The sequence below is a fragment of the Chinchilla lanigera genome, unplaced genomic scaffold (genome assembly GCF_000276665.1).
Source record: "Chinchilla lanigera isolate Chin_1 unplaced genomic scaffold, ChiLan1.0 scaffold00045, whole genome shotgun sequence".
Taxonomy (NCBI): Eukaryota; Metazoa; Chordata; class Mammalia; order Rodentia; family Chinchillidae; genus Chinchilla; species Chinchilla lanigera.
Window position 1 is genome coordinate 4,353,953 of NW_004955446.1, and position 16,335 is coordinate 4,370,287.

The following is a 16,335-nucleotide window of genomic DNA, read 5'->3' on the forward strand; positions in this document are numbered from 1 at the left end:
CCACTCACACTATTAGTCAGACTTCACATCTACAATGAAGGGACCCTGGGAAATGGAGTCTTTACTTTAGGTGGCCAGTGTTTCCCTGAAATCTGGGGTCTCCATCACTAAAGAAAAAAGGAGAGAATAAATGTTCAAACAGCTGGCCATAGTCATGTACGTTCTGCAGCACATCTGAGATTCTGACAGAGGTTTGTGTAACTCCTGGCTGTAGAGCACAGCACAGCCCTTGAGAGCTAGCTGCTCTGACAGTTCGCTTTTCGAAAGCTTCTTAGGATACGTTCCTGTCAGAGTTTAATGCTTAGACATCTCCAGATGTGTGTGTGTGTGTGTGTGTACCTTTTATTAGAAAATATAATTACTTAATTTGATGCATTTATTTTTATTGCTGTGATTTTCAGATGAACTAAATTGAGAAACATCACTATTACCAGTGAAAATGTTTCCAAAGCCTGTTTTATTCCTTCCTCTAAAAGAAACTTACCAGTTTCTTTCTTTCTTTTTTGAATTTTCTTCATCCTTCTATCCTTCCTCATTCCCCTGCTCTCCCCATTTGCTCCCTACCTTCTTCCCACAACCATCTCTTTCTCTTCTGTCTCCAAAAGTTGTGTTGCCCTAGTATTTCCCCTCTGTATCCGACGTCACACATTTGAGCAAGGAATAAGCCAAGCAGTGGTGGGGTGTGGTGGGGGATCAAGAGGACAAGTGGTGAGTCAAACTATCTCTGACATTGATATATTTTTAAAACTTTTATTATTAGTTTTTATTACACAAGTAATACATGTTGATTGTAGAAAAATTAGAAAACACAGCAAAGAAAAAAGAAAAAATAATCACCCATAATCCCACTACCCATAGATAGCTGCTATTAACATTGTAGTGTATGTCCTTCTAGCTTTCTTATGCATATATATATACATATATAGGTATAATTATATATAATTTTCTTTTTTACAAATATTGTATCATACTATATATATACTATTTTATAATATTTTTTCATTTAATGTATATTGTGAACATCATTGTTTATTCCCTGAAAAAATTATACAGATATTACATGCTCGTTGTGGAAAAAACTAGAAATTACAGATATGCAAAAAGAAAAAGTAATTGCTCCAAATCTCACCTCCCATAGATAAATGCTGTTATACATTTGGCAATTATCTTTTCAGACCCTTTAATGTACACATGTATATACATATGTCTTTAAAAAGGGACCATACACTAATATTATTCTGTAACTTCCCTTTCATTTCACAATAGCTTATACATTTCATTGAATACACATGACGTTTATTTTTAATTGGTCCTCAGTATCCCATTGAAAGGATGTATCACATTTAACTAAGCATATAATGTAGGATTATTTATTTTTTCTATTTCTCAAATAATGCTGCTATAAACATACCTTCTTACATAATTTTGTGAGTAATGAATAAAGGCATCTTAGCTCATTTTTTCCCTGGAACTTCTAAAAGGAGAGAATCTCCTTAATGTGGAATTACTGGGCATGCAGGAAAACTATAGTGCCAAAATATTTTTCAGAGAGGCTGAATCAACCTACACTCCTGTTGAGTGTAAGGGAACATTCATTCCATTCTGTCTTGCTGTCTCTGGGAACTTTAATTCTTCATGGGCTCTGACTTTTTGAGTTTCAAAAAGGAGTTTATTATAGTCATCTGTATTTTTATTACTTATACATTCAAATGCTTTCATAGTTATTATAAGTGAATTATATTAGGTTGTGGTGCCCTATCATTTTATGTCCAGAATTTCAATGTTCTACTAAAAAGTTGGATTCTTTTTGAGTCATAAAATATAATTTATGCTATTCATTCAATTTTCACTCATTCAGTGAATATGATTTCAATATTTGTGTCTAGCTCTGTATTAAGATCTAGAGAAATAACAATAAGCAAACTAGATAATGCTTATTGCTGTCTGTGCTTCCTGTTTAGTGGGGTGAACAGACAAAAAAGATGAAGAAGCACAGAGACTGTAGATGAGGGAAACTTTCTCAAAGTGGTGATTTTTAAGTTTTTGATATATGTTAGAGATTTAGACTCTTTGCTCCATCTACCACACATAGTACTTCCTCTTAATTTGGTTTATTTTTTACTCTGTAGAAGTTTTACCTTTCTAATTAGTCCAATCCATCCATCTTTTTAGTTCTCTCCTTGAGTGTTATGATTGAAAGGCTTTTTCCCCCACCCTAAAACTATGAATTGACTCATATTGCCTGCTAGTTCTTTTGTATGTTTATTTATGTGCTCTAGCACTTAAACTTTTATTTCATCTAAAATTCATTTTGATGAAAGTTATGAATATAGAGCTAATATTTCTCCCATAATAATCTAACTTAATCTAACTTAATAATCTAACCTTTTCTCAGATTTGAATTGTCATCTTGTAAAATACTCAATTCTTTTACGTTGTTAGATAAATAGTGGACTGCATATTTAATTCTAATGATTTATTCTGAGGTGAATAGTACAACTGCTTTTTCTCATTTGATCTACTGTTACTTGAAAGTTGAACATTTTCTGCTGAGTGACATTCTGGAATACGGAGAAACAATACACACTGCTTAGGCACAGACGGGAGGGGCAGGAAGTTAGGCTGAGTGATATCCTTAATCCTATCAGTGTTGAGGCTTTCAGAGTCTGAATCTTTAGACTGGATCATTGTTAATCCAGCCCATTTGCTCGCTTTTTTAAATAAATTACGAGGTTGTCCACTCCTGTGTATTGTTTCCTCTTACTCTGAAGCTTAGCATTCGGTAGATGGCACTATTGCCAAACTATTTTCAGAGGAGCGCGGAAGAACTTACTGGCCAACAGGATTTTAGACTTTCCCCCAGAGCTTTAATTAATTAGAGGAGGCATTTGGGACTGTGCTATTTCATAACTTTCTTTGTACCCCCGAATAAAAGCACGACCAGAAGTTTGTAGTGAGCTTACACTCAGATGCATACAAAACATCAGCAGATATTTAAAATGACACATTGGCAATGTGAACATTTTATCTGTCTTATCTAAAAGTGCCTTTGGACCTAGTCCCTTACTGATTTAAAGCCCAAAAATGTAGTTTTAAACAATAAGATTGTGGTGGGATTCAGGTGATTTTAACTTTTGTTATATGGTAGTATTTTTCAGATTTACCACAAAGAACATTTATTGTCCTTGTAATTTGGAAAAATAACAATCAATATGGGTTATGAAAGACTGGAGACAAAATGAGTGTGTGCCCTGTTTACATCATTTGCCATTTCAAGCACATGGGTACACACGAGAAAACAGGTTCACTGTTTTCTCCTTACCTTTAGAGATCAGCTCAGTTAATTGCCAATCTCAAGGTAAATTACTAGAAGGAAGCTAAGACAGCAGAATTTTATCTCATGGAACTATACCTGAGAATGCCCTTGGAAGGTGGGAGGAGAGAGGGGCAGCTCCTAAAGGATGCACTGGCATATCAAATGGGGATGGCGAATCACCTATTGCAACCATGTGCCAATGGAGATTATCAGAACTTTGAGTACTAAATGTAATTTTAGGATCTGCTACTGAAAGAACATCTATAAATCTTGGAGTACGTCTATGGGAACTATAAAATTGATCGAAGGCTGGAAAACAGGCACTATGAATAAAATATAAGGTGGCTGAATATATTATCTTAGACATGGAAAGTCTGGCTAGGTAATTAGACAAATTCCCATCTCCATGAATAGCTACTACAGCCTTCCCAGACATGGAGGTGAGATCTGAATTTATTAACAGTCTTTAGTCGTACAAAGGACAATTGCACATAAGATAAGTGTTACTTTCACACTGAGACTAAGGCGAGAGTGAGCTCAAATTAACCAAGCAGAAATGATGTAGGTCAGGCATTTAGAAGAACGTGCTGAATATCAAGGTTGGGCTGTTCAATGAATAATTTTGCATGGATTAATAGGAACAAGACTGAGGCTAAGGGTTCAATATAGTCAAAGGGTAGGAGAGGGCCGAGGCAGGAGAGGAGTGCATGCCAATTTGGCCTACTTCATAATCTGGACAACAATGACCCTTAAGTGAAATAACATTGAAAATGAGCCTGATTCAGAAAAGAATATTAAGCTTAATTAAGGTTGATTTATGAAAATCAAGGTCAGCAGACTAGGTGAATCCAGGAATGGTTACTTGTAATAACATACTATCACAATAGTTTCACAAGTTTTTGATTTAGAAAATTATGATTTTTCTCATGTAGCTTGTTCAGGGTACTTCCTTTTGTGAAGCCGGGCAACCTTGGCACTATGCCTTAAATACCAGTTTGCTGCAACCCAAGCATGTAAGTCAAGAACAAGGCCAAGTGACAGCTGGTATAATTAAAGCAGGGACCTGCATAGCCTTTTGAGATGTCTTCTAATCTTTTAATTATTTTACTTTCACTTCAGATACTAGGGGGAATTATCTGAAACTGCCGTTTTAATAGAGCAAAACAGTCAAATATCAGCAATTTCATATAATTCAACCTAATATAATAATTTTTCACTTTCTCCTTCTTCATTTAAGCTAAAAGCATTAATACATTTAGTTTTTAGGTCAAGATATTAGTGTACATGTAAATGCCTGTGCAGGGTTGGGGTTGAAAATGAGTCTTATATAAACCGCATGTAGGCTTCTAGCTCATACTTCTATTGTGCTGGTGCCTCCTGTCCAGCTTGATTTTTCAAACTATAGAAACAAGAAAAGAAGTGGAAAGACTTGATCTTTCCAGTCATGGGAAATTCTGTTTGGGAAATGGGTCAAAGGTTAAAAGGGGGAAATAGAACAAAATTTGAGCCATGTTACAAGTTTAGTGGAGGAAGACTGCAACAAAGCTGTGAGCAGAAAAACAAAGCACGTGACTTCCTCCTTTCTAAAATATAGTATTGCTTAACGTGTCCTGCTGTCAGTACTCTAAGCGGAAGACAAGACACCAAGTACACATTGGAAAAGTCATATCTGCATAGTCATCTAAAATGAGACAAGCTTAGCTTAACTAAAAACATTTTTATTAATAATGTAAAATGTTAATATTTTTACGATCTGAGCTAATTCCAGCATGCCCTATAAGTTAACACTATGCTGATGTGCAGACACCATGCTTCAGAGTTCAATTAGAACAAAATGTGATAATATTCAATTTTACATTTGAGGGTAATTGTATATGTTACTACACCATTTCCTAACTGGATAACTTCATTCTCCGAGAAGCTGAAAAAGACACCATTGGATCAAAGGGAAATTAGTTGCCCATAAGCATTTATATGAAGGTATTAGGATTATTATGTATTTACAAAACGTATTTTTTTCATATGTGACTTTTGTTGCATTATAAATTAGGAAGATATTTTTATGGTGAAGGTTTAGATTCTGACAGAAGGGAAGACTAAAAGTAAATGAGTGCAAAGAAAGCAATGGGTGAGGTGGTACATGTTTACTTATATTATTTCTAATGATATTGATAGATTGGTTTTTTAAAACAGTTTTATAGTTTTAATTAGATTTCTATGTTTAAAGACTTCTTCCATACATGATAAGGTGTTAACATAAGATCACCAAGCGCTACAGATACATTTTTATATGTGAAATAATGCTCTCTATAATACACTTAAAAAATCTTTAAATAATTTAAAAATCATAAGTCTTGCATCTGTCATGGCATGGTTTGGAGCAGACATGCACAATGTCAACTTTAAAAATCCTTTAAAAAAACAGCCTGCTTTTTAAATCTGTTCCTTTTTTTTTTTTTCCTTGATGGCAGGTGCTTTCAAGTGTAAAATCATTGAAAAGGGCAGGGAGAGGTGGGTAAAAGTAAGAAGGAAGCATAGAAAAACCAATCACTGTATGGTTTAGCTGTCTGGAGGTCCTCGAGTTTTGTGATTTTTTTTTTTCAGGTGTTCCCAGCGGTGAGTTTCCCGGAGAGCCGCCTAGCTTGAGACGAGACAACACAGCCCAAAGAACCTTCTCTTCCGTCTTCTAACCAGTGGATAGGGAGTTAGATTCAGAAGGCTGCTGTCATCTGCGAGGAGACAGAATGTACACAGAAGTGAGTAACAGATAAAACAAGATACTTTTTAAAAAGTGGCTTTAAAAATCCACCATGTTTCGCTGAACCGATATTTCGCAGCCTCAATACTGTTGACATTTTTTCATCCTGGAGATTGAACCCAGGACTTTCATGCTGAGCTACATACCTAGTCTTATTATTATTGTTGTCATTATTATTATTATTATCATTATTTTTAAAAATTTTTCATTTTTTGTCAGACAGGATCTTGCTTAATTGCCCACGCTTGACTCAAACTTGTGATCCTTCTGCCTCAGCCTCCCAGAGGGTTAGGATTACAGGCATAAGCCACTATGCCCAGTTACTCTTGACCTTTTGGGCCCAATACTTCTTTGTTGTGGGAAGCTGTCCTAGACTTTGCTGGATGTTTAGCCGTCTCCTTCTACTCACTAGGACGCCAGGAGTACGTCTCTATCAATTGGGACAACCAGAAGTGTTCCCATCTATGGCCAAATGCCCTGGAGAAAGGGCAAAACAGCTCAAGGTTGAGAGTCACTGCTTCGAACCAAACTGAGACTGCTTAGAGGTAGTTTTTCAATTGGGAGATGTAGGTATTTTATTAGAAAGATTTCATGTTTTGGAGTAAAGCTGGTTTGATTTCTAAGCTCGCCTCTGCTATTTACTAATTCCGTAACTTTGAACATGGGACTGAAGCTCACTAGGCTTCAGCTTTCTTGTCTGCAAATTAGGGTTTTATAATTAAAGCTACTCACCTTTGATGAGGATTAAATGAATAATCTATGAAAAAATTTAGCTTGGATGGATTGCTTAATGCCTAACATGGAGGAAGCATTCAGTTAATATTATTAACTAAGAGAAAGCATTCAGCTAATACAGTTACCATTAACCATTTTCCTTGACATAGGACCATTACCTTGGTTCCATTTACTTCCTTCATGACTCCAAAAGAAATTACAGCTATTCTCCATTCAATCTTTCTCTAACATTTTTTTGTAGAATTTGTACAGAAAGGCATTCAGAGACAGATGATAAGTGTTGAATATATTAGTTTTAGTTTGGGATTTTTAGCATGATAACAAGTGAAGGAAGAAATAGACCAGGAAACCAAATCTGGTTTAATGGGTTGAGTTAAAAAAAAATAGTGTGGTATGAAAGAGGCAGGGTAGAAAGATCTTGTGGGAGTAGAACTGGCCAGTTTGGGTCTCAGTGGCTGGAGAAGACCTATTATATAAGGAAATAACCCAGAAACTGCCATCTTGGGGAAGTCCTAGTACATGACCTCACTGAGACAAAATGGCTGGTGGGTACTGGTGACTGTACCTTGGAAGGAACCTTCCAAGGCTGGGGTAAGAGATGCTCTCTTTTTACAAACTAATCTTAAATGAGACAGAACCTTAGCAAAGCACACAGAATTAGTAGTTAGATGAAGAAATGGATAGAGTGAAGGAAATGCCTCACCTCAGTAGAACTAATTTTTTCTACAGAGGGCTTGATTACTGAAATTAGATGTTTAAGGTAACTGTCAAGAGCAAAAACATGTCCTGACTTTCTGGTCCTCTTACATTGTAATGTAACAGAAAATGCCCTCCAGCCAGTTTGTTAGTTGCCCTTGTAATAGTTCCTGTCACAGTTCCTGTTACTACTGTCTGCCAGAAACTGCTGGTCACTGTGATGCATAGCTGATCGCTATGATGCATATTGTAAGAATGAAACAAAGACAGCCAAGGACTCTGCTTCTTGCTTACAATCCCATAAAAACTTCCCTCCTTGAGCCTTCGGTGCCTGAAATTTTGAGGAATAATTGATTCCTAGTCAGTGCCTGACCAACATTTAATAAAGCTGCCTCCAAATCCTGGGTATCATTTCAATGTTTCTGCTTGCCATTGCAATGTTGCAGTTAGTGTCATCGAAATGCCTGGTATTTTCCTCTCTGTCCCTAAAGGATTTCACATGTCACATTTAATTGTAAATGAGTATCATCCACCAGACTTGACAGTGGTCCTTGGAAAGATGCATTGTGCTATTTATCTAGGAAGGGCTTGCTGTGTAAGCCCGTATCAGGAGCAAATGGGTGCCCTCACTGTGCATATCAAACAAGTAAAAACACAGGCCAATCACCAGTCTCCTCAGATTAAAATTCTCTCTCAAAACTCAAATTCTGTTACCATGGAGAAAAACAGGACTATTCTCATCCTTTCCACAGTGGAAAATAATCTGGGAATTAACATTTTGAGAGCTAAAATTAGGACATCTTTCTTTTATAGTTACCTTGTCCCCAAAGAATTAAGACACTGAAAAGAATGTCCGATAATATACATGAGCCTTTTTTCTCAGGAGGATCTCTCATAGATGAATTGTGATATATTTGGAACAAAAATAAACCATACTTCACTTTTTCATCATGTGTCTGACTTTTATTTTAATCACTCAGTGATCAATAAACTTAGCATAATTGGATACGGCAGATATACAGCTTTTTTTGAAAGGTAAAAATTTTTATCTTTTATCCTCCTTTTGAATGTTGACTACATTTACTGAAACTCAAGTTTGCTTGCAATTCAATGTTTTCCTGGAACAGAGTCATCAGAACTAGGGAGGTGTTTATAGGGAAGAAAGATATTTCTATTTCTATTTTTTTTTAAGATTTGGAAGATCTATTTTCTAAATTCCTTTCTTCATAAAAACACTATGGAGGTGGGACTTACCTGGTCTTTATATATAATAAAATACAATTGTAATATATATTATTTCCACTGCATGAGAAAATATCTAATCCAATGTTATATTTACAAAGAAAAGTATAGTGTGTATGCTTTAGTTGTATGTGTAGTTCCATTCTCTCTTTAAAATATATTAAAAGCACAAGGTATTATATACAGATATTATCATATTTTTATAAGGACTGCATTTTGTATCTGTTTATTCATTACAGTGGCTCAAAAAGCCCTCAATAGTACTGTCTTTTAGTAGTAAAATTCTTCTCTCTAAGCCTGATTATCTATCTATCTTTGCATATGTGTGTATATGTATATATGTATGTTATACACACATATGCATATATATATATATGTGAACACACACACAAATGTCTCACTCGCAAGTGGACAGGAGTGTTAGGATTGGTGGAAAATTTTCAGACATTAAGCGAAGTGCAGGCACCTATTAAGGGTGATTGCTGGTTTGGGGCAGTTTTGTTGTGCATTTGTGACACTTTTGCCCAGCCCAGAGCTTGTCTGATCATCACTTAGGGCCAAGGAGACATGGAAGCTCAAAAATTCTTGGCAGAAATTCAGAGCAGTTTTCCACACCATAGGAGGCTGATACCTGCAGTAAACACAGAAATTTACCAAGCAGCAAATATGCCTGCAATTGTCTGAAATGAATTCCAAGGAAAGACATCTCCACATGGATTGAAATCTTGTCTCTGAAGGGCTGTGCTTGGAATGTGAGCAAAACTGAACATTCCCCCACTTGCCCTAAATTTTCTGGGTTAAACCACTTGAACCTGTTGGGTAATCTTGGGTAATTTTATGTGAATGTTTGTTTGGATGTGGCTCATTAATTGGAACTTTTATAGCATCTTTTATCCAAAGTGTACAATCTGAGGAAAAATGTAACCAAGGACATCTTTAAATATGAAAATAAAAAGTGGTAAAGGGAAAGAGAGAAGAAACCCATAGGAGAAAGGGAAAAAAGAGAGTAGAAAATTCAACCATCAGTAAATACAGACCTTACTCATTTGATGTTTAATTCTTGGATACTACTAAAACAGGAACATTGGAATCTCCCAAGATACAATGATGTTGTATCTCTGTTGCCTACATTTATTTTCGGACAAAAGATTTCTTATGTAGATGATATGTTGAGAAAAAAAGAGGAACATGAAAATGAGTTTTCTTCTTCCTCTCTCTCTCTCTCTCTCTCTGTCTCTCTCCGGTGTTTTTGAGACAGGGTTTCACTATGCAGTTCAGGCTGGCCTTGAGCTGCAATCCTCCTGCCTCAGCCTCCAGAGTGCTGGGAGTACAGTCATGTGCCACCATGCCCAGCTGAGAAGGTTTCAAATAATAAGCTGAGTTTAAAGCCATGCTTTTAGATATAATTAAGATAAATGCTTGTAATGAAACAGCAGTTACAAGTTTCTACTCAGGAAAAAATAAAAAAAGAGAATTTAATTGAACTCAGCAGTTCTCAAACAGCTGCTTCATCATCATCTGAAGCCTCCTTAAAGCACAGATTGCTGGCCCCAGCTCCAGAGTTTCTAGATTAGTAAGCCAGAGAATCAGCATTTCCTGCAGGTTCCCAGACACGCTGTTGCTGCCAGTCCTGAGATGACACTCCCTGAAGACCTGGTAAGGGCAAGGCTTTTTGCTGGGTACCGATGGCAATACCAAGATGGGTCCTAAGAGAAACATGGTCCCTACTGCAAGGATCTTTCCAGGAGTAACTATGAATCTTCATTAAAATGCCATTAGGGAGACACAAATATAGTGCTATGAGAATTCCTAAGGGGTAAGAATGAAGGGAGATTTTCTCCCATTTAGAGAAGAAGAAAAACGTTTCCGGAAGATCCATGAGGCCTTGGTGATCATTCTGAGTTACAAGGAACAGGAACTTGGATGCTGTTGAGCGGGATGGGCACTCTGATAAAGGGGGACAGTATAAACAAAGACATGGAGGTGACCAAAGGCAGCTTAATGTGGGTCCAAGTAAACTGACCAGTCTGGCTGGAATGAGAGGTTTTTAAAGGAGTGGATGGTTCAGGACAACTGCTTGGAATTCCTTAAATATGCTCATGCTGTCCCTTGCCTCCCTGGTATTACACGTCCTTTCTCCATGGAAGGTCAGCCCACCCTCCTTAGACAAGGCAATCTGCTCTTCAGCATTAGCATAAGCTTTCCTGCAGAACCTTTTCTGATTGCTTTATGCATCTGCATTCTTTCCTGTTCCCATCCCCTCTATAAACAATCGCTACAGCACTTAGCACGTTGCCACATCCAGTCCTATCTTCTCACCACTCCACAAACAACTCTTCGTGACAATCTTCACGCACTTACCCTAGCTGCCCCAGATCTCCTTCATCTCCCACTCACTTCCAACTTCCCTCAACCAGGCTTCCACCCCTCAAATTCCAGGTGAGTGGTTTATACCAACAGTGCCACCGAGTACCTTGCTGCCGAGTCCTGCAGACTATTTCAGTTCTTATCCACTTTAGTCACCCTGTACCACTAGCCATCTCTTCCTCTCTGTCTTTGATTTATTTCATAATGCTCCTGTGATTTTATTCCCAGGCCATTCTGTAAAGTGCGTTTTCCCCCTCTAACCTTTATTTTTCATATTCCAGGGTTCTTTTTTCTGCATACTCCCCATGGGTGGTCTCGGCTATTTGTAGGGCTTCCACTGTGGTACAGATCTCAGATCTGTTTCCAATCTTTCTGGACCACATCTCACCTTGGCATCATCATCCACTGAGCACTGCTCTTTGCATTTCACCATGTCCCAAACTTTAATTTTTCTCTACCTCTACTGCTTCCCCTTCTCCCTCATTTAAGGACTGACACTAGCATTCCCTCATTTTCCAGGTCGGAATGCAGTTCCAATCTTGACTCTGCCTTTTTCTTGATATTCCACGTCTAGCAGGCCACATTCTCCTCCCCAGTCTCCAAGCTTTAGATGAGACCTTAGGCATTTCTCACCTGGATACTGCACCTACCTCCTAACTGAATTTTTCCACCAGCTCCAGCATAAAATGCAACCATCTTCATTTCACTTACAGGGGCCTTAAAGGTATAGCCCACCTACCTCTCTCACCTCTCTCTTTAGTCTCCGTCTAACCACTTTCCCAACTACTGGAGACTGTAGTTTATAAAAATGCCCTGCTCTTTAATCTCCCCATGTACCTGCTCACATCCAGCGTCTTCTGCCTAGGCTGTCTTTTTTCATCTTTTTCTTCTTTTTTTGGCAACTCCTACTCATTCTAAAAAATGTTGGCTCAAAAACTTTCAAAAAGCAAGCTTGAAAAATCTTCCATTTTCAACTCAAATCTGGGTTAGGTGACAATCGACTATGTTCTTGTAGTCACCTATGTCTAATTGTTACAGGGGTATTTATGTTCTAAATGCTAATTTCTGTGTCTTTCCAATAATGTATGAGGGTGTGTGTGTGTGTGTGTGTGTGTGTGTGTGTGTGATTTTCAGAATCCACCTGCCTTCCCTGAAGGCTCACCACAACCTTTGTGAGGGGAGTCATTTGTCATTTGGAAAAGCTTCCCAAGAGATTCTCATCTGATTCTTCTCTGGCAAGAGGGACAGCTTCCAGGGGAAGAGACATCTTAGCCTAGAACTTGTCACATCACAGGGGGCTCTTACATGTTGAATGATGATAGGGCCATAGATGCTGGGGAGAGAGGTTTTGCTTTTTCTTCTATTGGACAATGAGTACACATTTAACATTTGTGAGTAGGGACTCAGGATGGTGAGAGTAACGCATTTGGAAGTGACGTGTGAATTAGACTGGAATGGGGGGATTTCATGTATCATACTGAATCTGAGACAAAAGCCACTTTCACACAGCCACTGGTAAAACTGTCCAGAATGGCCTTCTGATACCAATTGGAAGCATAGGAAATCTTCATATGATGCAGTGGGGAAAGGAACTAAAAGGCCATCTCTAGGATAGAAGGTGGTCTCACTCCCAGTGTTCTTTAGCCAAGCGTCCAAGGACTCTTGCATCTGAGCAGCCACATTGGTTCTGGATATGGAGTGCAGGTTGGAGCAGAGGGGGTGTGAGTCTGGGACAGGCTTTGGTTGACCCAGTTTAGTCTGGAGGAGTACTGTCCCCAGGAGGGCATCCATTCTAGAACAGATTCAATTTCTGACTTACCTACTTCCAGACCAATTTCTAGGCAAGACGGAATACACCAACACATTCCACAGCAGTCATTAAGTCAGAATTTCCGAAAAGGTGAAACTGACTTTCAGACTTAATTGATTTCTGCCGATTTGTTTTGTTTCATAACAGCGTGCATCTAGAAGATGCTTGTCCTTCACTTTCTAATCTCCTTTTAGCCTTTGTCAGTAACCTTGTGGGCTCCCCACAGGTGGTTCCATTTGTAATCCATTTGACACAGCAAGACGATCATAATTAATAAAGCTCCCTACAGCATTGCCAGTGACCCAGAATCTAGGACAGGACGTGGCAGCAGGGGAAAGAGCAGCGGGCCGGGAGCCAGGAGACCTGGACGCTGCCCAGAGCCTGCCGGGGAGCTGCAGCAGGACAAGGGTGGCCTGCTCTTCTTCTGTGCCCCTCTTTGTCTCCAGTCTTACACTGGAGGGATGGGAAAGCGAAGGCCTCGTCTGTGACAGAGGCCACACGCCTAACCATTAAAACTGCTGCCCCGGGCTACCCTCCTTTTCCTCCTCTGAAAATCAATTTAAAGTAAACTTCTATTAAACGTCAATGTGTAGGAAAGGGGAAAGATACGGTTAAATCTTTAAATGCTGAAATCAACACAGAACACGTTCTGCATGAGAACCGAGACACAGTGCAGAAAAGAGCAGAGTCCGAGCAGGCAGATCTCACAAGGTCAGGGCTCAAGGCCAAAACACGGGATCAGAGCTGGCGTCTCTCCCCGACCCCTCTCTCTGCTCCCACTCTGTCCCAAACACTCACACACATAAAATAAAGAGAAAAGGGAACTAAAAAGCCAGAAAGGGAACAGATGGCTTTTTGTAATGGATTTCAACTAGTAAAAATCCTGTTTTGACAATAACATTCTGCAGAAAAGAACTAGAATAGTTTTTCCACAGTTCACCCCACGCCATTTCCCACACCTGTTACCCTAGACCGGTATAACAAACACATCACCTGAGTGGGGAAGCCTCTACGGTGTGTCCTGATTTCTGCCGTTCTGGAGAAGAATCTGGATGACTTGTTCATTAAAATGGCACCATATACATCTGTCAAAAAGTGTTTCTGGGGGGATCCCAAGAGTCCTGTCTCCTGCTGCTGGTCTTCTCCAGGGCCCTTTAGTTATCCCCCCGCCTCAGCTCACAATGACTTGCTGGGGTGCGCGTTAAACAAGCATGGAGCAGGGATGATCTGCACCTGTTCAGGGCTTCCATTTCTCCCCGACATGAAGAAACTTGAATTTCCAACAATGCTTTACTTTTACTTTTTCATTATCATTAACATCTTATTGTACCACTTCTGTCAGAGCAGTAAGTCCTCATACCTCCTAGCCTTTTCCTTTCTATTCTCCAAGTACATGGAGGACTTGAGACATGGTATCACTTATCTGGGTGACTATTCTCTTTTCACTTATACTTTCCCTCACAGTATCAATGTCGATTATTATTCTCATATTTTAAAAAGTCTTTAAAATTGAAATACCTTTTTGTTTACTAAAGTAAGATGAAGTTATAGAAAATATTTATATTATACTTTTTATCAGTATAAAAATGACAAGTGAGATGATTTTTCCATTAAAGTGTAATTCAAATCCTATTGGATGAATTATTACTATATGTGGAGGAAATATTTAAGAAGGTCTGATGTAAAAGTATTTGAAATACAGGCTGGGGGATCCTGGGCAGTCTTTTTCTGGGGCATTGGAATGGGAGGCTCAGCCCCTACGGGTAATGCATTAAAGCACTGAAGAATCTTCTGACACGATCTCCAAGTCTGAAGTCTCAGGACCAGTGCTGTGAACTGCAGGCTGAAGGCGAGCCTTACATGGACTGGGGACTCAGTCTCCTCAGGATGGGTGGTAGCAGGGACCGTTCTATTCTACAGTGACTTGGGGTTTCCCTGAGCAAAGCTGGGTGAGCCAACTAATAAATAATATTAGTAATGACAGTAGCAACAGAAATATAAGACAGCATCTGTCAGGCATTTTTCTCTGTAAGGTTGGTAATAGGCATACGGGCATTACTTCATTTAATCCTGACCACAACCCTCTGAAGTAAGTAAAACCATTGTCCCTTTTCTAGGGAGGAGGAAACTGACATTTTCAGAAGTTAAACATTGGTTCTGGAGTGTAAAGTGGGTGAGGGGCTGAGCCAGTGTTCGGACCCAAGGCTAACCTTAGTTCAAGCCCTTGGATCCTAAATACCATGCTTATTTCTAGTAACGACCTGCTATGCTGTGATTGGAGCAGTCTCTCATTACAGCAGCAAGTTGTCTACTTTCTTTGCACACTACAAAGCACTACACTTATGGCTCAAGCCAGTTGGCCTTGGCGGCCAAGCTCTTTTGGGATACGTGGATTTCCTGATGTACCACATTCCCTGCCTCTGATTCTGACCCCTCCCCATGCAGTTCAAGCCACACTGCTCCTCAGCTTCTTCGCTTGGTGTTCTCACTTCCACCTCTACACCTTCTGCTGAGCTCGTCCCTGAGCCAAGAGGCGCTTCAGCTCTGCTGCCAAGTTCTCCTCCTCCCCTCCTCCTCACTCCCAGGCAAGCAGCACCCTGTCCTGCTTTGCTCTGTGGAAATGAGAGGAGCTTCTTTCTTGCTTCTAGAAAGCCTTTCCTGACCTTCTCTGTACCACTTTCTGAAGCTGATGCTTCCCCATGGCTGCCCTAGCTACCTGTGCTTAAAGAAAGTGCTTATTGTTCTTGTTTTTTTGTATCTTAGTCCAGGAGCTGCAAGGTTAGGCACAGATTTAACAAACATTTATTGTTTGTGCCAATGTTATTTTACTACGTCCCAGGCCCTGGCTACTGGGGATGTGACAGCTGACAAAAGCATAGAGAGGGCCTTCCCTCACTCTGCTGCAAATCCTATTTCTGTATTAAATTGTGTACTCCTGGCCTAGCACTGGAGATGGCTCTCTGAGTTCATTCCTAGCTTTTCTATTTTCAGTCTGTGTGATTTTGGCTTAGTTAACAAGCCTCTCTGTCTCAGTTTCCTGTAAAGTGGGAAATAGCAATAGCAGTGCTTTCAAAGTTGTTATTAGAATTAAATAAGGGTACTGGGGATATAGCTCAGTGGTAGAGCACTTGCCTAGCATATATGGGGGCTTGGGTTCCCTAACACAACACAACAAAACAAAAGAATTAAGTTAATATGGCACTCTGTAGACTCCCAGTATGTTAATTATTAGTCTTACTTTTTAGATAATCACACATGTGGATGGCAGTGATCTTCTTTTGGAAGTACTCCTAAATCCCTCTACTTGGCTGTAAAGCTCTTAAAGTCACAGGTCAAGTCCTCAGTCCTTCTGTGTGACCACACCTGATGTAGTGCTTTCCACAGCACGTGACAGGCCCCAGCCTGGGGGTG

At 39.3% G+C, this 16,335-nt stretch overlaps 1 protein-coding gene across 1 annotated transcript in view; it reads right to left on the bottom strand.

Moving 5' to 3' along the window:
• Nucleotides 1-736: 736 nt before the first annotated feature.
• Rgs7bp (regulator of G-protein signaling 7 binding protein) overlaps nucleotides 737-16,335 on the bottom strand; it is a 96,581-nt gene continuing 80,982 nt past the window's right edge. The window contains exon 6 of the mRNA XM_005392636.2: nucleotides 737-6,045. Coding sequence (XP_005392693.1) covers nucleotides 5,954-6,045 — 92 coding nt within the window. The 3' untranslated portion in view covers nucleotides 737-5,953. The remainder of the gene's footprint in view (nucleotides 6,046-16,335) is intronic.